The sequence below is a fragment of the Macaca thibetana genome, chromosome 13 (assembly GCF_024542745.1).
Source record: "Macaca thibetana thibetana isolate TM-01 chromosome 13, ASM2454274v1, whole genome shotgun sequence".
Taxonomy (NCBI): Eukaryota; Metazoa; Chordata; class Mammalia; order Primates; family Cercopithecidae; genus Macaca; species Macaca thibetana.
The window spans coordinates 74,733,930-74,756,133 of NC_065590.1; the positions used below are offsets into that span (position 1 = coordinate 74,733,930).

Sequence of the window (22,204 nt, forward strand, 5' to 3'; positions counted from 1 at the left end):
TGAGCAATGACAAGGTAATTCTGACATACTCTGTGAAAAAAAAAAATCCTAACACACCTGCTAAAATATCCTGCAGCATACAAGTTAAGGAATACTGAGCCCAAGCACCACCCCAAGATATATCTCCTCTATTGAAGTCAGTTCCAACCAAAAGTAATAGCAGTCTTTCCAGCTGGGGTTCGTTCACAATCTCACACAGATGAATAGTTGGCCTCGTGGCGTTTGCAATGCGTGCAAGAACCTGTAACACATTTTATAAAATCATACACTTAAATAGCAATTACATGTTTTTTTCAAACAATAACAGAAGTCTACCAATACTTTAGCACTGAACAACAGGTTTCAATAATGATGTATGAGTCTGGTGTCAAAAAAATATTGCTTGAGATGAAATGCAAAAGAATGTAATTTCATGAATCAAATATTAAAATCTGGTTTAAAATCTAATTGTATAGTTAAGAATTAAATTTCTACAAACAGTGAATATGCCACAGAAAAGCAATCATGACATTAAAAGTCCTTTTTTTTTTTTGAGACAGTCTCGCTCTGTCACCAGGCTTGAGTGAAGTGGCGCAATTTTGGCTCACTTCAACCTCACTGCCCCCAGGTTCAAGCACTTCTCCTGCCTCCGTCTCCCGAGTAACTGGGACTATAGGTACATGCCACCATACCCAGCTAATTTTTGTATTTTTAGTAAGGACGGGGTTTCACCATGTTGCCCATGATGGTCTCGATCTCTTGACCTTGTAATCTACCCCTCTGCCTCCCAAAGTGTTGAGATTTCAGGCGTGAAGCACCACATCCGGCCAGAAGTCCTCCTTTAATATAATTTGACACTTATTTGTGTATTTCCTATTTTAATTAATATAAGAAAGGCAGGTTGGAGATAAACATATCCATATTACTTGCATTTCAAACCCTCAAGTTTTAACTAAATTAAAATATAAATCAGGTTTCCTTAAGAAACAATTTGAAAAGAATTTTTTCTATCTTTTAAGACACAATAAAAAAAAGTAACTGCAAAAAAGCAAAACCAAAAGCAGCATCATTTCTCTTAATCAAAATTGACTAAAAACATCATTCTTTCCTAGTTTTCAAATCCCTGTAAGTCTACTTTTTTTTTTTTGAGAGACGCGGTTTTGCCACATTGCCCACACTGGTCTCAAACTCCTAGACTCAAACAATCCACCCACCTCAGCCTCCCAAAGTGCTGAGATTACAGACATGAGCCACCGTGCCTGGCCAACCCTACAAGTCTATACTTATAGTTTACCTACCTTACAAACAAACAATAAGAGATCAGCATGACATGTAAAATCCATGGAAAGAAGAAACAGAACAAGTTTCTGGACTACGGAGATACAACGTTCATGGGCCAGAGTAAATGGAAGTGGTTCTATCTCAGGACTTTCTTTTGTTGTTGTAACTTCTGTATCTAAATTAGAACGGGACCATTCTGCTGTCCGACGTAAACGAATTAAATCCTTAAAGTGCTGCACACAAAAATTCACAGTATTTAAATCAATGTTTACTTAATGAAAAGTTTTTCAGTAGAGATAGATTTAAGTAATGAAAATGTTCACGCCATATTACAACTTCTAAAGAGCAAAATTTTTAGATACACTGTAAGTTTCAAAAGTAAGAATATTAAAAGCTAAACTGACCAATATGCCTTACTTCCTCTATTTGGAGTAAAGTATCAGATATATAACAGAATTTCAGAAAAGTGAAATTCTACAGACGTTCACTGTAGATAATACATTAAGTTATTAAGTCGAATCTAACAACATAAACATTACCGTAACATCCTAAACATAATTTGTAAAAGGTTGAAGGTAAAGAAAACTAACATAACATCAAGTACAAAATACTAATTTGAGTTACTTCAAAATCTGGTGGAATAATTATAATTTCACATTATAGAAAGACTACAAACTTGTTTGATACATATACAGTATCCCTCAAAATTTTAAAAAGTAAACATCAAGGTTTTAAAACTTCCAAATCAGTTGAACTTCACTTTCACTTACAAAAGACATACTACATTTGAGCCTTGTGAGCACCACTGGACACAAGTTTCAATTCTAAACTCAGACACCAAGATATTCCAGTAACAATACTAAGGGGAAAGAGAATGCCACATTTTTTCATTTTACATATAAATTTTACTTGTGAGGCTGATACAATGATATTTGCAATCATCTTGTATAATTTTGTATTGTAAAATGGAAATAAACCACTCTATCAATGCCACATTAGCAAAACTATACATTCCACTGTCCTTTATCTTCAATTTACTGGAACTCAATCCACATTGAAGGTAATACGTTAGAATAATACTTAAAGCCCACATTTATCATACATTTCCTTCAGTTAAACTACCCCACCAAAAAAAAGTCCAGAGTAGATTGGCTACTCTGTTAAGCAGAATAATATATATTCAAGTTTCTTGATCATAATTAAAGATCATAACTCCTTGACTTTTCTGAGATAATTATATTGAGAAGTACAGATCATACCTTTGAAGTGGCCTGCTTTAGTTTTGCTTGTTCTACCAGGAGTTTATATGACGATCCTTTGTTACTTTGTATTTTTTCTTTTTCCATCTGTTCTACCAATGCCTTCTGCTTTGCTTTTAGTAGGTTAAGTTGCTTTATAAAACAAATAAACAACTTAATTATAATTTGTTATAAAACAAATAAACAACTTAATCTTTAACAATGTTAAAAAAAATTACTATACTCACAGAATTCACACATCAAACTAATGGAACCCATATTATCTTGAAAGATGTAGTATAATTTTAACCGTTTTGTTAATTTTTTAAAAAATCATTTCAAATCCCAACTTTGAGATCTCTCCCCGTTTTCATTAAAATCTCCCTTCCCCATGGGAGTAAGAAATAACTGGAAGACTTTTATATAAACCACTAACATAATTGAGTGATATATATTTTTTAATAGAGGGAGAAAAGTTTATTTTTAATTAAATATATGGGAAAAATATTTTATTGCTTAATGTTTCTTAGTTCTGTTTTTATGGAAATCGCAAGAGTAGTACACATTTTGGTATGTCTATATTTTTTATTAAAATTGGGATTGAGATCATTGTAGTTACTTGCTACAATGTAGCTTAAGAAATAATTAACCTATATACAAATAAGAATACAGAAATCTCTTGTACACTTTACCCAATTTTCTCTAACGATGACATTTTGCAAAAACTATAGGATAATATTACAAGGTATGGACATTGATAGAATTCGCCAATCTTATTTCTCCACTTTCAGTTGCACTCATTTGTGTGTGTCTGTGTATGTATTTAGTTGGATACACTTCTACATGTGTTAGTTCATGTATCCACAATAGTCAATACCAAACAATTCCACCACAAGGTTCCCTCATATCCTTTTATAACTATATCCACATTTCCCTCCTGCCCTATCTCCCCCATTCCTAAACAATGGCAATCAGCAGTCGACAACAATGAACAAACAGACCAAAGAAGAGAAACAACTCTCTGTTCATAAAGACCTTACAATCTGTTGAATGTGTTCTCCATACAGCAATGTACACAGTGTACACAGAAAGTTACATTAATGTACTAGAAAGACATAGCCAAAACTATAAATGAATAATAATTTAGTCAGTAACTTATTAAGTCTTCCTTCTCAGAGAACACTTTCTAAACTACTACTATTGACACGTTTTTGGGTTTTTTTTTGTTTTTTTTTTTTTGTTTTTTTGAGACAAGAGTCTCCCTGTGTCGCCCAGGCTGGACTAGTGGTGTGATCTCAGCTCACTGCAACCTCTGCCTCCCAGGTTTAAGTGATTCTCCTGTCTCATCCTCCTGAATAACTGGGACTACAGGCGCACGCCACCACATTGGCCAGGCCAGTCTTGATCTCCTGGCCCCAACTGATCAACCTGCCTCAGCTTTCCCAAGTGAGCCCTGCCTCACACCTGTTTTGGTATCAGGAAAAAAACATTACTAATATTATTTTTAAAAATCCACTTGGCTGTTATCTCCACAGATGAAAAAAACTCTATCCTAAATTAAAACTAGCATGTACACATAATTTTAAAAACATTAACTGAGAATTTCTACAAATCAGTATTTTCAGAAAGTAGTTTCCAAAGTTCTATAATTAACATACACAAGAAATATAATCAAGAAAAAAAATGGTTTTTAATTTCTTCTGAAACAACCAGTTTTAATTATTGTACAAATACAACTGGTTTTCACTAAGCCATTTGGCAGTAAGTTAGTAACCTGATGACCAATCGCCCTGATTACTTTCGTGTATAATTCCTAGAAATAAAAACCTTCTACAAATCAGTTACAGCCATCAAAATCAGAGAAGTAATACTGACGCCTGACCACCATTTATCCCTCAGAGCACCTTTTAAGTTTTGCCAACTGTGCCAATACTGTCATTCATAATGAAGAATCAAGTAATAATATTTTACAGACAAATACTCACTGAGTGACACACTAGGTTTTGTTTTCTATCCTAATTAAATGCACTGAGCATAAACATTAAAAGATACAAATTACTACAACCCAAAATTGGTTAAAGGTCTCAAAAAGAAAAGCCAATTGAGGACGATGCTTCTCATCATTTTTCCTGCAAAGGACTAAACTAGCTCATAGTTGAAAAACTTAGAAGTGAAAAATAAACAACTTATTGCTAAGTCTACCTTTTAAAAAAGCCCCATGAATTAAAAATTTTTTTAAATATAAAAAATAAAACAATAAAATAAATTTGAAAAGCCCAAAGCTTTCATAACATGCCAGAGCTAATGATTTTCACATAGAATCTTCGTACATCTTAAAGCAATAACAAAAATATTTTGTGGCCGGACACAGTGGCTCAGACCTATAATCCCAACACTCTGGGAGACCAAAGTAGAAGAATCACCAGAGCCAGGAGTCCGAGAGCAGCCTGGGCAACAAAGCGAGACCCTATCTCTACAAGAAACAATTTACAAATTAGCCTGGCATTGCAGGCTCTAATCCCAGCTACTCGGTAAGCTGAGGCAAGAGGACTGCTTGAGCCCAGGAATTTGGAGACTGCAGTGAACTGATTGTTCCACTGTACTCCAACCTAGGTAACAGAATGAGACCCTGTCTCACAAATAAATAAATACACACACACACACACACATATATATATGAAAAAGGGAAAAAAAGGAAATGGAAAAAGAAACCAAAATTAAAACCGGAAGCTAGACAGAGGGGCAGAAGATGAATACCCTTTATCCAAAGGTCAACTAAAAGCCACTGAGAATTAAATGAAGGAAAATGGATTGAATTAAAGCAAAACAAAGGAAGAGAGGTTTTTGACTAGAAAAAGATAATGACAACCTCATTTAGAATGGTAGTAATAAAGATGTATAACAGTAAATAGTTAAAGGAACACCAACGAAGTCTGTAAACTATATATTGTCATCGTTTTAACAATTAAAGAAACTGAAGTCTCCAAAGTGTTAGATAATTTTCCTAAGCTAAGAGCCCATTAAATGTCATACCTTGTATCTGATGGCACATCTATCTCATGCAACCTCCAAAACAATATTCTCAAACATTAAAAATTTTTAAATGTATTGACAATTACCTGTTTATGATGAACAAGCTGCTTTCTGATTTTTCTGGAATATAATCTATCAAGGCTACTGCTGCCTTTAGAAGATCTATTTAAGCTCTGAGTGTGTAGATTATTGTTAATAAAACTCCACTGATTACCTACAGGCGAAGGAAAACTTGTATTAATCATTCTGTTAAATGTGATTTTAAAGTACCTTTCCTACCCAAAAAACAAAAAACACAATTATACATGTGCCAATCATGAAAAGCAGTTTTAATAAGAAAAACATTGTAAAGAAATTGCTAGAAGATCTGACCGTATAAAGATTGGATAATTGTCAATTATCTAACGTAGACCCTAAATCATTTTAAAACCAGAGTTCCCTCTGTCTCCAATCTTTCCTTTAGATAATAGCGATTTTCCTCCACAATTAAGATTAATCTCTATACAACTTTGAAGATGTCATTCAATTTTAACAACAAATACTACTATTGCCTATTTCAAACACAGATACTTTTAATCAGGGACCAAAAAAGGATACTCAATAATTTAATTAATAACTGCCAAAATAAGCTTAGATAGTTCAGAACGCATAACTGTCTACCTATACTTACTCTCCTTTTTTGGAATATGTCCAGACTATTCTGTTTCATTTAATTCAGGCCCAATATCACACTTTACCCATCTCCAATCCTAAAACATCTTTTCTTAATCCTAAAAACATGTTTTTCTCTTTACTATCTATTTATCAAGTCTTAGTTCAAGTTCTTAAAACCCTAAAACTCTTCCACCAATGTTTCCATACTATCTACATGTATAAACAAACATACTCCCAATACTATCTGCTACATTCCAAGATTACATTACAGTTTATTTTATATTTTTCTTTTTTTCAAGACTGTTTCTCAGCCAGGAGCAGTAGCTCACATCTGTAATCCCAGCAATTTGGGAGGCTGAGGCACGTGGGTCACTTGAGGTCAGGAGTTCAAGATCAGCCTGGCCAACATGGTGAAATCTCGTCTCTACTAAAGATACAAAACAATTAGCCAGGCATGGTGGTACACGCCTATAATCCCAGCTACTTGGGAGGCTAAGACAGGAGAATCCTTTGAACCCAGGAGGTGGGGGTTGCCATGAGCTGAGATCATGCCACTACACTTAACCTGGGCGACAGAACGAGACAAGACTTTCTCAATATGAATGTAGTTTTATTTACGTTAATTGTATTTCTTACCTCTATATCCTACAACTGAGTAAACTATAGATATACATTATTTTTTAAAAATCACTATAAAACAAATTCCTTATACATATGAATTCCCCATCATCTTCCTAAACACAATATGCACTATAAACAACTGATTCCACTATAATATCTCAAGGGAACTTTTAAAAATACTGAGTTCCTGACAATGTACAGAATTCCAAATTTTATGGATCTCAATGGCTTACATACTAGATGTAAACTGTATGTAGGCTTATATATCTCACTGGTTTACGTACTGGATTTAGCTATCTCAAATCCTTTATCTAAAAACCCTTATTTTCAGAACAAGAATCTCTGAGGAAAAATAAAAATAAATAAAAACAAAAAGCTTTGTTAATTGGGAAGAGGGGAATAAAATAATTTTGCAGGTTGATTTAATTTTTAAATTTTTCTATGCTTCGAACCTATAAAGAAAGCTTACAACTCAAAATCTGAGAATTTCTGTATTTAAAAATAAAGGTCATTTGTAGCTAATTAGCAGATACCAATAATGCTAAATGAAATGACACATCATACTAAGAAAAAATAAGAACTCTCTGATTTCCCTTTCGTAACTCATTTATATGCATGCTATTATAAAGTCTTTAAACGAGCCTAAGGGAAGACACCTTGTGAAAGTCATAACTGTATTTAGAAACTAAAAGTCATGTCCAGACAAAGGAGCTTATCTATAAAGTCCACCAAGTATAAATGTTATCTTTAAACAGAATTATAGTAAAGTTCATTTGTATTTTCTATAAATTACATACAGCTGGTAGCTCCAGGCCAATAGCCAGTTCTGGAACAACTGCGAAGTCACTCAAAATCCCCACCAACGTATTATTATAAACTTCTGATACCTGTCAGAAACCTCTCCCTGTCTTTACCATTCAAAGGTTTCTTTGCAGCTGCTGCTTCATCTTCAACAGTTGCCACATAATCCAGCAGCCTGGACACTAGCATAACAACCCAACTGATCATGGGAATATCTAGTACTCCTGTAGAGAGATGAGAGTAAAGGAAAAACATCCAGATGACTTTAGGATTCCTAATTAGGTCTGATACTATAAGTGAAACAAAAAAATTTATAAATCCAAAACATATCATATCATTACTAACACTAATATTTATATGTAATAAGTCTAAAAAATAGACACCAACAGCCAGAAACTGAGTAGAACATCAAATCTAATGAAAGACAAAGACTTCAAGGTATAAAAACAGATTAAGTGTAGGCTGAATCCAAAGTGTAATACATAAACTAGAAAGCAAGGTATAAGAGACTATTCTTAGACTCACAGGAACTGAAATAAAACATCTAACTCTCAGCTTATAATTCATATGGCACTAAAATATGTTCTAATGTTTTTATTCTTACAAAAAAATTTGCTCAAACAAAACTCATTATTGTTGATTGGAACAAAACTGTGCCTTACAGCTTAAACTTATATAAGGGAGTTTGATTTTAGTTATAACAGTATAGGAAAAACATACTATACTAAGTGCAAATAATGAAAAGGTAATAAATTTTAAAAGTAATAACTACATGGCAGTCAATCACATGAAGGTTGCTCATTCTTAAAAGCCTACATCATAAAAATATTAAATGTGCTGCAATTAATATTAAAGTATTTCAGAGAAGGTATTTTATAAAAGCAATATTTACAGGAATACTGTTTTTACTAAAGAACACTGCTTTCTATTAATACCTTCTGTCCTCCTATGCATGGGTAACTGTGGCTGAAGAGGTGACAATAAATTATCCAAGAGATTAAGTAAGCTTTCTAATACTCCACTATTACTAAGTGATCTTTGACCAATGCAGGAAAGTAACATGAAGACCCTAAAAACAAAACAAAACAAAAAAAAAGAGAAAATAGTAAGAATCAATGAGTGTTCAATTTTTAAAATAGCTTACACAGAAATTTAACAGAGTAATGACAGAATGTTTGCTTTCTTAAAACATACCATATATCAGACTGGGAAAGCAAGATTTGTATCTGGAGGTATGAAGTTAAAATTAGTTATTTTTCTAACTACTGGTTATATTTTCTAATGTTATTAACAAGAAATCAAGCACTTAGTGAATGAGAGAACTTTATTAGCCACAAACACATTTAGCATATAAAGTAACATAATCTAATAGAAATACTTATAAACACAGATCTAGGAAGTCCACAAGTTCAATTAGAAAACTAAAGAGTAGAGTCTAATTATTACTTATTATCTTCTTCGATACACAGTGCTGGTGCCCTTCACTGGTCATTTCACAAACTCTGAGATCTGCTTCATATTCACAACTTAGTATCCACATTTCAAAGATTTCAAAAGCTGACCAGTAACTGTGAAAAGTACAAATCATTAATAACAAATACCTCCAACATTTTCCGACCTACCTATCCTGTGGAAAGATGAGAAGCTGCTCTGAATTGTACAATTCCTGAAGGACATTAGAAAGAAACTGACCCCACCATCTTTCACCACCACATAGTTGAACAAGCAGAAGACCAGTATGTAACCGTATCTTTGGGGTTCCACTGATGCACAAGTGTTTAAAGAGCTCTTCACAGGCCTGGGCATGAAATGTGCTCTGCAAAACTGCAGGAACAGAGTGTCCTATTACAAGAAAGAAAACAGTAAACTTTCCTATTTAAATGTATTGTATAATATTAAAGCATGCCTAAACACACTTTCCTCTTTTCTAGTAATCAGTAGATAATTATATTCTATTTATTTTGCAATGTATTTACTCCTTATATGTAGAAATCTGTTAGATACTTGGAGAGGGAAATATTTAGCACTTAAGTAAATTACATTTCTTGCCTATGGAGCTGTATGTATCAGATGACTGTGTCAGTGAATGTGTGAGCTTGTGTAATGATCAAAAATACCTCCTGGCTAAAAAAATGATACCTTTATATTAGCAATTTATGAAAAGTTTCACTGTTGAACTTCCATGCCATACTTAATACCATGCCAGTAGCACAATGATGTGCATGTCAATAGCAGAAACCCAAAAGAAACACACAAAAATTCATTTAAGAAATATTTAAAATAACAGGGAGAAATGTATTAACCTAAAGAGACACTTCAAAAATATTGACATTTTTAAAAATACCAAAATTTACAATATAAAATATTGACACAAATCCTGAAATATGCAGTGAAATCATATCAAGTATATTTCCAGCCTTTAAAATATGTAAGCCAAATACAAACCATTAGAAGCATGAAGCAGGCTGAGCAACGTGTCCAATAAATATCTGATGATAGTACGTAACTGCTCTGTGGAAGACGTCTGAATTAAATCTTCTGGATTTGATGTTTCACTCAACATCTTCCGGCTTGCACCTAGCGCCACTTTGAGTCTCTGCACTGCATTATGAGCCAAATTTAGTTGAAGCTGTAGCTGAATACAATCTTGATAAGCAGAAAAAACCCTACTGTCTTCCTCAACTGCCTTATCTGGTTTTCGTAAAAAGTACTGTGCATTGTTAGCACTGTTTAGAGGAGGAAGATCAATACTTTGCAAAAGAGATTCCAGACGATGACAAGCCAAGTTATATCTAAAAGTAAAAAATGATTGAACAAAATAATTCTTGTAATGTCCTCTTTATGTACATGTACAAATACTAAGAATTAAATCTCTTAAACCTGTTAACATACAACCATTAAAAAGAATTACCCACTTGATAGGTACTAATACATGCAGTCCATTAATTAATCACAATATTTTCATGTATTAGGTGTTACTATAACGTGCTAATCTCCTACTTCCTTTTGCTCTTATCTGTACACCTATGAAAAGATATTTCTTGACAGAATTATAAGCAAGACATTATATAAAATACAAAGTTTCAATAAGATTAAAATTTGTACTCTATACTAACCTGCACTGTATATCCTCCTGTAGAGCAACCATCATTGCTAAATGCTGGTCAATTTCTGGCTGGTTTGCAGATTCTCCCTCTCCCTTTAGAGGATCATGCATTAACTTCAGTTCACTTTCCCAAGGTAAGATGTAGGTGTGACCATAGTAAAATCCTAATGGGATTTTGGCTCTGGCATTTGTACTCCCGTAACGTCCAATGACAGTGATCTGAAATGAAAAATTATAAATATACATATATGCACATCTGCCACAATAAAAATCTGAGCAATGTATTTTAAAAGTTATATTTTTAAATTGTTTATTTTTCATAACTTGTCAGAAACATAGAAAGCGTATCAATTTACTTTCTTAAAGTTCTTTACCTTCATGAATCTGCACACGGGAGGTGGTATTAAGTCATGAAGAATTAGTGAATGGGTGCTTATATCAGTTGCCACTACCAACCGCCTTCCATCCACCTCTTCTCCTAATGTCCAAATGTCAATTGACAAAGAGGCCAAGTCTCCACAAGTGGGAATCAATACATCAGTCAACAATATAGGCCTCCCAAAATCCAAGGTCACAAATCTCCTTGCTCCTATGAGAGAAAGAAGAAACAGTTGACCAAAAATATATCAATTAACCAAATGATACACTCAAAAATAGTTTGGAGCACTCATCTTAAAATATGAAATCAACTCACCAAACTACAAACAGGAAGATGTGTAAAAATGGCCTTATCAATTGATTCAAAAATTTTCTGAAATACATGTCTGTGTTAGTTTTGAACCCCAAGACTTAAGTAGAAAATTAAGAGTAGCTGGGCACAGTGGCCGGTGCCTCTAGTCCCAGCTACTGGGGACCTGAGACAGGAGAATTGCTTGAGCTGAGGAGTTCCAGGCTGCAATACATTAGACTGCTACTGCGCCTGTGAAGAGCCACTGTACTCCATACTGGGCAATACAGTGAAACCCTGGTCTCTCTTTTTTTTTTTTTTTTGAGACAGAGTCTCGCTGTCGCCCAGGCTGGAGTGCAGTGGTGCGATCTTGGCTCATTGCAAGCTCTGCCTCCTGGGTTCACACCTTTCTCCTGCCTCAGCCTCCCAAGTAGCTGGGACTACAAGTGCCTGTCACCACGCCCAGCTGATTTTTTGTATTTTTAGTAGAGACGGGGTTTCACCGAATTAGCCAGGATGGTCTCGATCTCCTGACCTCGTGATCCACCCACCTCGGCCTCCCAAAGTGCCGGGATTACAGGCGTGAGCCACCACACCCGGCCACCCCTCTTTAAAAAACAAAAACAAACAACAAAACAAAGCAAAAAAAACAAGAGTAAGACTGTTACAGTTAAGGCAATCAACAAACAAGCTTCTTTAAAACATTAGAGTTTTTAAAAATTAAATCAGCAAATGCAGTATATTACTTAATTTTGTAAAGGATGAATCTACTCTTCTTTCAGCCATTGGCAACTTTTTTCTCAATTTCACAACTAGATGCATTTAAATACCAAACAGTATTACTTGATTTAGTTTCCTTAAGCCCTGCTTAACTTCCTGTGAAGTTGCATACTGCATTCATTGGGGTTTAGATGCAAAGTGAAAGCAGGACTACAATCATATATAATCACACTACCACTGAAAAAGGCCTTGGGAAGGTCCTCTAATGGATCTCAAACAATGCTTTTTCCCAGTATAGATGTATTCCAGTCTCTTCAGCTCAATGCCAGATGAAACAGGTGAAGAAAAAGCAGATTTGCATCCCTCATTTCACCCACATTACAAGAGTAAGTTCAATTAGTAGAACAGAAGGCAGATCATTCATAATGTCATAATTCCTTTTCTTCTTTATTGTGTTGGGGTGGGTCAGCTAGTAACCTTACCAGCTACATTTTATAGTGAAGGAAAACAACTAAATTAAACTTCTAGGAATAGTGCTATTCTCGATGGAGCTAGTTTAAAAGAAAACAAGGCAGTTACTAATACTTCCCTAAAAAGAAAAATTATTAAAAACAAAGAAAGAATATAGTTATCCTCCTCAGGAGGCTTATGTACTGCAGTCATTGCTATGTATAAAAAACCAAACTACAGTGTAAACAACCGCTCATCTCCCATAAGACTGCAGAATAACAAATTTCCCCTCTGAATGTCATCAACACTAATGTTGTTACCAATGAATGATTAGTTGGACAGAAAATACCATAAGACTTTTATTTTAGCTTTCAAACTCCTTCTTAAAAAGAGGAAACAACCACATTGCAATAACACAAATATTATTTAATTCTTCATATAATGATACATGCTACAGTGTATACTATAACCTTATTACTTCCTTGAGGATTTTCTTGAACTCTACTGCTGCTAAACCACAAAAATGTTTGTGGTAGTTAAAACCAACTTTTTTTAGAGAAAAACTGCCTACAGTTTATTCACAAATATGTTGCAATTGAAAGCATCTATCCCAATCTCAGTTCTTTAGCATATAAGCAGAAAACAAACTTAGGTAACATTCAAACTATTCAGAGCCTACGATATGTTATTATTCTTATTCAGTTATTATAGTAAGCAGTAGTTCTGTTTGCTCTTCTCAAGAAAGAGTTCCACTATAAGAAGGCTAGTTTTAGGAATATTTTGAGTGTAATTTCTAGTATAATGGTGATTTGGCCAACTACAATGAATTATTTATGTCAATAATACATCAGCAGTCAAGATTCATAAACAGATCAAATCCACTACCCAACAGCACTCTTTATGCAATTTGGTGGGCACAAAGCTTGAACATGTAAGTGCTTATCTTGATAAAATGTACTTACCGAAGAGGAAATGCGATTTGCAAAACAAAACAAAACAAAAATCAAACTGAAGAATAATGAGTCTTAAAAAGGCTGGCAGACTAAGCAAAAAAAAAAAAAAAAAGAAATATTTTAAGAAAGTGAAGATTACCTGAATGCATTCGCTCTATAATAATGGACTGGTGAGGCGGAGGTTGAAGAAAATGTGAAGCATGAGAAATTGCAAGGGCTAGACCAGAACCAAGTGGATTCTAGAGCAGGGGGGAAAAAAAAAAGTCTAACTTTATACTGATATTACTATAGTTCTATAAAAACTACTAACCATAATATCAAATTAATAAGTTTCTTCTCTTAATGTATGTACTGTAATATTTTATAAAAGAAAATAATTTGATACATCAAGTTGGTATTAAAAATTTTGCCTTCTAAAGTTAGAGTATATTTCAAGATATTTTTAAATGTCTAAGCCAACACCTATTTAAAACATAATTTACCATTCTGGACTTGTTGGAATTTTTGTTATGTGCAGCAAGATTGACTGCTGGGGGATCAATGACTGAGCCTGGGAAAAGCTGTGCAAGTTCGGCATTAATCACAACGGAAACTGCTTCATTGGGTGGAGTGAGTGGTGGAGTCATAAAAAGAGGTGTTGTTTTTGGAGTGGGTGGAATAACATCAGATGGATGAATGAAGAATCCAGGGGCAGCCACTGGGTTGGAAGGCACAGAGTTGTGAACAGGACCTACTGCTGATGCTGCTGCAGCTGCTGCAGCTGTTGTCTGATGTAACTTGGCTTCCAGCTTTGCTTTCTGCAAAAGAAGTAAAAGCAACATATATAGACTAATCCTGCCTACCTAAATTGTAGCAGAATACCACATGGGCATATATTATGAAGATAAACATGATTAAATTGATCATACTTAAAGATGAAATTAAATCAAAACTGGACTCAATATAAATGGATCATTGCTTTGCTATGTACACTTTAAATATTTAACACAAAACTTCCTGTGTTATTTGGGAACTAGGACTCTTTCAAGGTAGTGGTGAAAAGGAAACACAACAATTAAATATAAATAAGGAATATCTGCTCAAAACAAAATATTTTAAGGAGGTGAATTCTCAGGTTGACTAATGTAATACAATTTGTCACCTGAAATTGCCACAGATTTCACTTAAACCAGCGGTCCTCAACTTTTTTGACACCAGGGACCAGTTTCATGGAAGACAATTTTTCCACAGATGCAGGGAGATGTGGTGGAGGCACAGGCGACTGGTTTTGGGATGAAACTCTTCCACCTTAGATCATCAGGCATTAGACTCTCATAAGGAGCATGCAACCTAGATCCCTCACACGCACAGTTCACAATAAGGTTCATGCTCCTATGAGAACCAAATGCCCTTGCTGATCTAAAAGGAGATGGAACTCAGGTAGTGCTCGCTTGCCCACCGCTCACATCTTGCTGTGCGGCCCAGTTCCTCAAAGGCCATTTATTGGTACTGGTCTGTGGCCCAGGGATTGGAGACCCCTAACTTAAGCCACAATAAAATTTATAAAGCATCTGTCATTATTTGTGAATTTTAAGTCACATTAATTTAACTGTTCTATAAAATTTTGTTTTAGGAACTATACTCCATGTAAATAGTAACTAGTAACTGTACATATTCTTTGATCGAGTGTTTAGAGAACGGATTTACTTCAACACTGCACAAAAAGTATCAATCATATTCCCTCAAATATGTATCAAATAAGATATATTCATACAATGTCAACCAACTTAAATATCACAAAGACTTTACCTCAATTTTTGTTGAAAATGATTAGCTCAGATCAGTCAACCTACATTTCTTTATGAAAATAATGGTCATTTTTAAAGTACTTTTTCAGCTTTTGAAGTTTAGAGACAGCATGAACAAAGAGCCAAATAGTCTCCAACCTGTTGCTGAAGCTTCAAAAGCTGCTGCTGTTTCTCTTGCAGCACCTGTAGCTGTTGCTCGGCTGAAGCCATTGCATGAGAGAGAGACTGCAAAGCTACCTGGGCTGCTGAACTCAGGGCTGTCGAGGCTTCCCCAACTGTCCCAGATGATAGTCCACCTACTGCAGGAGTAACCCCGAAGGAACTCACTGGCATAAGACAAGGGGTAAAAACAAAAACAAAAAACACCAGGATGAAGAAAAGGTTAAAGAGAAAACATGTTCAAATATTTTGGCACTATCTGGAAAGTATAAATAAGGAAACATTAATGGTAAAATAAAGTATATTGATAATACTATCACTAAAGATCTAGGAAATCCAGGAATGACTTTTTTTTTGAGACAGGGTCTCACTCTGTTGCTCAGGCTGGAGTGCAGTGGCGTGATCTTGGTTCACTGCAACCTCCACCTCTGGGTTCAAGAGATTCTTGTGCCTCAGCCTCCTGAGTAGCTGGGATTACAGGCATGCACCACCATGCTGGGCTAATTTTTGTATGTTTGGTAGAGATGGGGTCTGCCATATTGGCCAGGTTGGTCTGGAACTCCTGGCCTCAAGTGATCCACTAGCCTTGGCCTCCCAAAGGCTGGGATTACAGGTGTGAGCCACCACGCCCAGCCCAGCAATGAGGAATGACTTCTTAAAGCAAAGCAAAATCAGAGACAGTATACTTTTGAGTTTGCAAATAGTTTTGTTAAAGTGATCATTAAAAATGAAAGTAATCTTATTACACAATTTGAGCATAAGAAATAAATTTGCTTTACTAAGTTTTCTTACTGCAACAACACACCCCACTTCACCTACCAAAAGGACCCAAAAGCCCTTCAAATATAAGATCTTCATTTAAAAAGAGATGAAAATGACACTTCCTCATTGTAGAGCATATCCTATACAGAGACAAGGCCTACACAGAATAAGCTACCCAGAATACCAAATGTTTTCGACACACAGTAAAACTAGCACACACTTCTACCCATGAACATTATCAGTAATAAAGACTCAATGAAACCCTACAAGAGATTTCTTTGATTTTCCATTTCATTGTTATTCAAACAACATTATACATAATTCTTTCTGCATTGTTTTCCAGTATTTATGAGAAATATATTGGAAAAGCTGGGATAAAAACTTCATTTCACAACTTAATCCAGTATGTCAGCACAAAACAAAAGGTAGGTGCCAAGTTTAATAACAGCATAAATATTTCTAACAGGCCTTACTACAAACTCACAATGGGGGGAAAGCTAACTGCTATAAGAATAGCAAGTATTTCGTATGCATTACCATGTGGCATTGTTTTAAAGAATAACTACAATTCACTTTATGGGCAAATTTATGGCCCAGGCATCATGATTCCCTTTTTTTTTTCCTTTGCTGATTAAGTAAAGAAGGCTCAGAGAAATTACCCTGTAAACTCATAGTAGTAGAACTAGAAACAGAACCAAAGTGTATGTAAAGCCAAAGCCAATGAAGGGCATAGTGTTAAGCATGGAAGCTACATCAATTTATTTAATCTTGGCAAGAGAAAAGTATTAAGTACTAACTAAGCAAAGTTTTTGTTGCTATTATTATACGTATGAGGTACTAAAATAATCCCATTTTCTACATAATAAAACTAAAGCTGAGGGAAGTAATTTGCTCACAGGTAGTGGATAAAGGGGAAAATCCTGGCAATCTAACAGCCTATCTCTTTAAAAGCAAACAAGGGCTATATTGTGCCAGAATTCCAATAAAATTAAAAAATAAGCTAAAATAAACAACATACCAATAACAAAAACTGTACATATCCTCTCATAATTAAATTTCCTTATGTAAAAAAACAAAACCACCACTCATTACAATGCAGTCATACTGTGCCCTTCATTTACCCAATACTAATTATAAGCTTGGTCAAAGACAGTGCAATTGGCTGGGCATGGTGGCTCACGCCTGTAATCCTAACACTTTGGGAGGCTGAGGTAGGTGGATCACTTGAGGTAAGGAGTTCAAGACGAGCTTGGTCAACATGGCGAGACCTGTCTCTACTAAACACACACACACACACACACACACACACACATTAGCCAAGCATGGTGGCACACGCCTGTAAGCCCAGCTACTCAGGAGGCCGAGGCACGAGAAACACTTGAACTCAGGAGGTGTAGGTTGCAGTGAGCTGAGATACTGCCACCGCACTCCAGTCTGGGTGATGGAGGGGGAGGGGAAGGGGGAGGGGAGGGGAGGGCAGAGTAGAGCAATTGCATCTCATAGAATATGCATGGTCCCAAAATAAAATTCATCTGCTCCTTCAAATGTTCCACACCAAATCAACAGTTATTAATTCTAACAGTCAAGGGGAAACTGTTAGACTTGCTAAATCATTCATACCATGCTTGTATTTTGGGGTAATACACGTGGTTTTTAATACTGTGAACATTTACATTTAACTGATTTTAATATCTAATGCCCAAATAATACAGGGAAAACCAAGTGAATCCCTACAAACAAACAGAAGATGTAAACAATCCAAGGAAAAATAAGCCATCCTGATACTACAGACTATAGAACTAATCAGAAATCTTTTGCACAATCCAAGTTTTCAATATCCTTTCTATTTTTATACTGCAAAGGGCCTCAAAAACTCTAGTTATAAAAAAAAATAGGGCTCAGCCAGGTGCGGTGGCTGATGCCTGCAATCCCAGCACTTTGGGAAGCCAAGACGGGCAGATCACCTGAGGTCAGGAATTCGAGAACAGCCTGACCAACATGGTAAAACGCTGTCTCTACTAAAAATACAAAAATTAGCAGGGTGTGGTGGCGGGCACCTGTAATCCCAGCTACTCGGGAGGCTGAGGCAGGAGAATCACTTGAACCCAGAAGGCAGAGGTTACAGTGAGCCAAAATTGTGCCACTTCACTCCAGTTTGGCAACAGAGTGAGACTCCGTCTCAAAAAAAAAATATATATATATATATACACACACACACACACACACACACACATATATATATATATGATCAAGACAAAGATGAGTACTACTATTACCACTTCTGTTCAACAACATATAGGAAGACCTAGAAAGCACAATATAACACAAGGAAAAACCAATAATAAAATGATTAGAAAGAAAAAAGTAAAACTATTAATAGATGACATGATTGCAACATATTAAAAATTCTCTAAGAAACTACCAACTATCCACAAACTACTTTTAAAATAATATAGCACTGTCACCAGATGTGACAGTAACATATACAAACCAATTATAGTTTTATACACTAATAACAAATGAATGGAATGTAACATTAAAAGGAAGATCACTTATAACAATATAACAATTAAATACATAACTAAGAATCTAAAAAAAAAAAAAAATGTATAACTATGTTGAAAACCAGAAAGCATAACCAAGAGAAATCAAAGACCTAAATATATTATAGAATATATACCGCCAGTGTGTATTCTGGATCACAGAAAAAAAAACACACACACAAGTGTTAATGCATTTAAAAGCTCAATATTAAGATGCCAACTCTCCTAAACTGATTTACATATAGACCCTAAATTTTAAAAACAAGTATTTTGTGTAGAAATTGACAAACTAAATCTAAAATTCAAACAGAAATACAAAAGACCTAGAATAGCAACAACAATCTTTTTAAGAAAAAGAATATTCGTAGGTTGTACTCGTAGGCACATACCCAAGAGAACCGAAAACACACATTGACCAAAAAAAAAAACAAAACAAAATAAAAAAACCTATCCAAAAATGTTCACAGCAGCATTAGACATAACAGCCAAAAAGAAGAAATCACCGAAATATTCACCCATAGATGAATGCCTAAACAAAATGGAATATTCAGCCAGAAAAATGAGTAACGTACTGACACAGGCTAAATGGATGAAACTCCAATCTACTGGTTGCCAGGAGATTGGAAGGGTTTGGGGAGAACGGGAGAAAACGCTAATGGATGAAGAGTTTCTTTCTGTAGTGATGGAAGTGTTCTAGAATTAGATAGTGGTGATAACTGCATAACATTTTGAGTTTTATTTTTTAAAAAAATTAGAAAATCAATTTTTAGATTTTTACTATCAGATATAAACACTTAATATAAAGTTACACTAAGATAACAGAGGCTGGGCACAGTGGCTCACGCCTGTAATCCCAGTACTTCGGGAGGCCAAGGCGGGCAAATCACTTGAGGTCAGGAGTTCAAGACCAGCTGAGCCAACATGGCAAAATCCCATCTACGCTAAACATCCAAAAATTCACTGATGGTGGTGCATGTCTATAATCCCAACTATCAGGAGGCTGAGGTGGGAGAATCACTTGAGCCCAGGAGGGGAGGCTGCAGTGAGCTACGACTGAGCCACTGCACTTCAACCTGGGCTACAGAGCATCTCACTCTGTATCAAACAAAAAAAAAAAAAAAAAAAAAAAAAAAGAAGGCAATACAGTATTAACAAAAGACCAAATAAATGACCAATGAAACAGAAACAGACCCATATATACATGAGATACTTACTACAGAGGCAACACTACAGTAAAGTGGGAACAGAGTAGTTTTCCCATAAATGATTAGATAGCAGAAGATAGAACAAGTATAAAAAAAAAGATGGATTAGAAGAAAATATCCATAATTAACTAAGGAGACATAAAACAATTGAAAATTCTATCAGTTATGATGATGAGATATAACATATATAAAAATGAAGGCTCAAAAAGACAGGAGACAAAATGGAGCAGAAGCAATATTTAAAGAGTTAACTGGCTATTTCTCTAAAGCTGTGAAAGATACCAGTTAAAACTTCAGGAAGCTATCAACTTAAGATTCAAGAAGTCCTATCAATCTGAAGCGGAATAAACACAAATGAAACCACATGTAGGAACATCACAGAAAAATTCTGAAAGCAAAAAAAGGGGAGAAGGGCAATCTCAGAAAGTTTGAGAAACGACCTTTAAAAAGCAATAATAAGACTGACAGATGACTTCTAACAAATACAATCTAAGCTAAAAGACAAGGAAAGATTACCTTTAAATCACTAGTAAAAATAACTAGTAACTTAGAATCCCTATAGAATTCTTTATTATATTAAGTTTAATCATGTATTGAAAATCAGATGACACCGCAAAACTGATTATGTTAATTTAACTGATTACAACACTGGTTTCATAATAAATTATAATTAATTTAGGTAATTATGATCAGATATTAGATCTGTTTTGAAGTATTTTGGCAAAGAAAAAAAGAATAGCCAAATGTGAAAAAATAACAATGATATTGGAATTTGGATAATGGCTATGCTGCTTGTTCATTCGAGTATTCATAAAACTTTGAACTTTTTCCCAAAAAAACCTAATTGAATGTGTCATCAGTAAATAAGTACAAAAAGAGATATTAAGAGTATTTTTCAGACCTAAGAAAAATCATACCAGATAAAAGCTCAAAGACAAAGGAATAAAAAGCAATGAGAATGGAATTATGAGGTAAATTCAAGTGAATACTGAATATAAAAAATTATAATAATGTATTATGGGAATTCATATATACTTCTGGAATCCAGACTATATATTCTGGATTATGGGAATTAATTATGTATTATGGAAAAAAAATATACTTCTGGAATCAGAGTAAATACTGTGATCTCAATGATATAATTACTAAAAGAATGGTTCAAGAATAAAACGGAAAAACTGACCAATAAAAAATATAACAAACCCTAAAAACAGAAAAGGAAGAAAAAGAAGCATGTAACCAACCATCAGGACAATGAGAAATAGAACAGTACATATAAAAAATCATGGCAGACTTAAACAGTAATATATCACTAATGACATTAAACGTAACTGAATTAAACTCTCCCACTGAAAGACAAAAGTATCAGGCTGGATTTTTAATAAATCCAACTACATGCCACTTATACAAAGTATATCTAAAACATAAGGAAACACTGAAAAGTTGAGAGTAAAAAGATGGAAAAATATATACCATACAAACAGCAGTCAAAGAAGGCTGGTGTTAACTAAGCAAACATCAGACGAGGTAAATCCTAGGAGAAATAGCAAACTTAAAGATAAAAAGATAACTCATGACAGGTGCAGTGGTGTGTGCCTGCAATCCCAGGTACTTGCAAGACAGGGGCAAGAGGGGCATTTGAGCCCAAGACCAGCCTGGGCAACACAGCAAGACCCAATCTCAAAAAATAATAATAAAAGATAATTCATAATGATAGAAGAAATTTCCAAGAATTCACAACCATTCTAAATTTATATGATGGTCTCAAAATGCATAAAAATTGATGACACAAAATAAACAAATCTACCATTTTTTAAGATACTGGCCTCATTAACTAAAAAACAAACAGGTAAAATAACCAGTAAAGATAGAGAATCTGAAGAACACAATAAGCAAACTTGACCAAAAGGATATATAGAGTACACTTCACCAACAAGTGCAGAGTTAACATTATTAAGTATGGATGGAATATTTATAGAATTTGACCCTCTACAATTCTCAACAAATTTGCAAGATCAATAATCTGAGTATTTGACTCCACAGCATTTAAATAGGAACCAACAGCAAAAAGATTAGTTACTTACGGAAGCTGAATATATGAATACCCTATGACAGTGAATCAACTTCTACATTCCTATTCAAAAGTATATCCATCAGTACTATTAGCTCCACAATGAAACAACTCAAATGTCTATCAGCAGTATACAAACCAATAGTGGACGCATAAATTTTGTTTTATTCGGAC

General features: G+C 34.7%; 2 protein-coding genes across 11 annotated transcripts in view; one reads left to right on the forward strand and one right to left on the reverse strand.

Annotated features, from left to right (window-relative positions):
- Window positions 1-22,204, forward strand: part of DPY30 (dpy-30 histone methyltransferase complex regulatory subunit) — a 937,477-nt gene that overhangs the window by 477,549 nt on the left and 437,724 nt on the right. The window lies entirely within an intron of this gene.
- The window catches only part of BIRC6 (baculoviral IAP repeat containing 6), a 256,236-nt gene that overhangs the window by 140,198 nt on the left and 93,834 nt on the right, over window positions 1-22,204 (reverse strand). For 5 of the 10 annotated variants that reach the window (XR_007718761.1, XM_050754118.1, XM_050754114.1 and 2 more), the window contains 13 exons: window positions 15,429-15,616; window positions 13,986-14,300; window positions 13,643-13,742; window positions 11,088-11,302; window positions 10,724-10,932; window positions 10,053-10,399; window positions 9,230-9,449; window positions 8,543-8,676; window positions 7,694-7,831; window positions 5,618-5,745; window positions 2,520-2,651; window positions 1,278-1,493; window positions 58-241 (listed from right to left, as the gene is read on the reverse strand). Coding sequence is in view for 9 of the 10 variants with exons in the window: in XM_050754118.1 (XP_050610075.1) it covers window positions 58-241; window positions 1,278-1,493; window positions 2,520-2,651; window positions 5,618-5,745; window positions 7,694-7,831; window positions 8,543-8,676; window positions 9,230-9,449; window positions 10,053-10,399; window positions 10,724-10,932; window positions 11,088-11,302; window positions 13,643-13,742; window positions 13,986-14,300; window positions 15,429-15,616 (2,526 nt within the window). In the remaining variant the exon portion in view is untranslated. The remainder of the gene's footprint in view (window positions 1-57; window positions 242-1,277; window positions 1,494-2,519; window positions 2,652-5,617; window positions 5,746-7,693; window positions 7,832-8,542; window positions 8,677-9,229; window positions 9,450-10,052; window positions 10,400-10,723; window positions 10,933-11,087; window positions 11,303-13,642; window positions 13,743-13,985; window positions 14,301-15,428; window positions 15,617-22,204) is intronic. The other 5 variants (XM_050754116.1, XM_050754115.1, XM_050754113.1 and 2 more) reach the window with 3 other exon arrangements.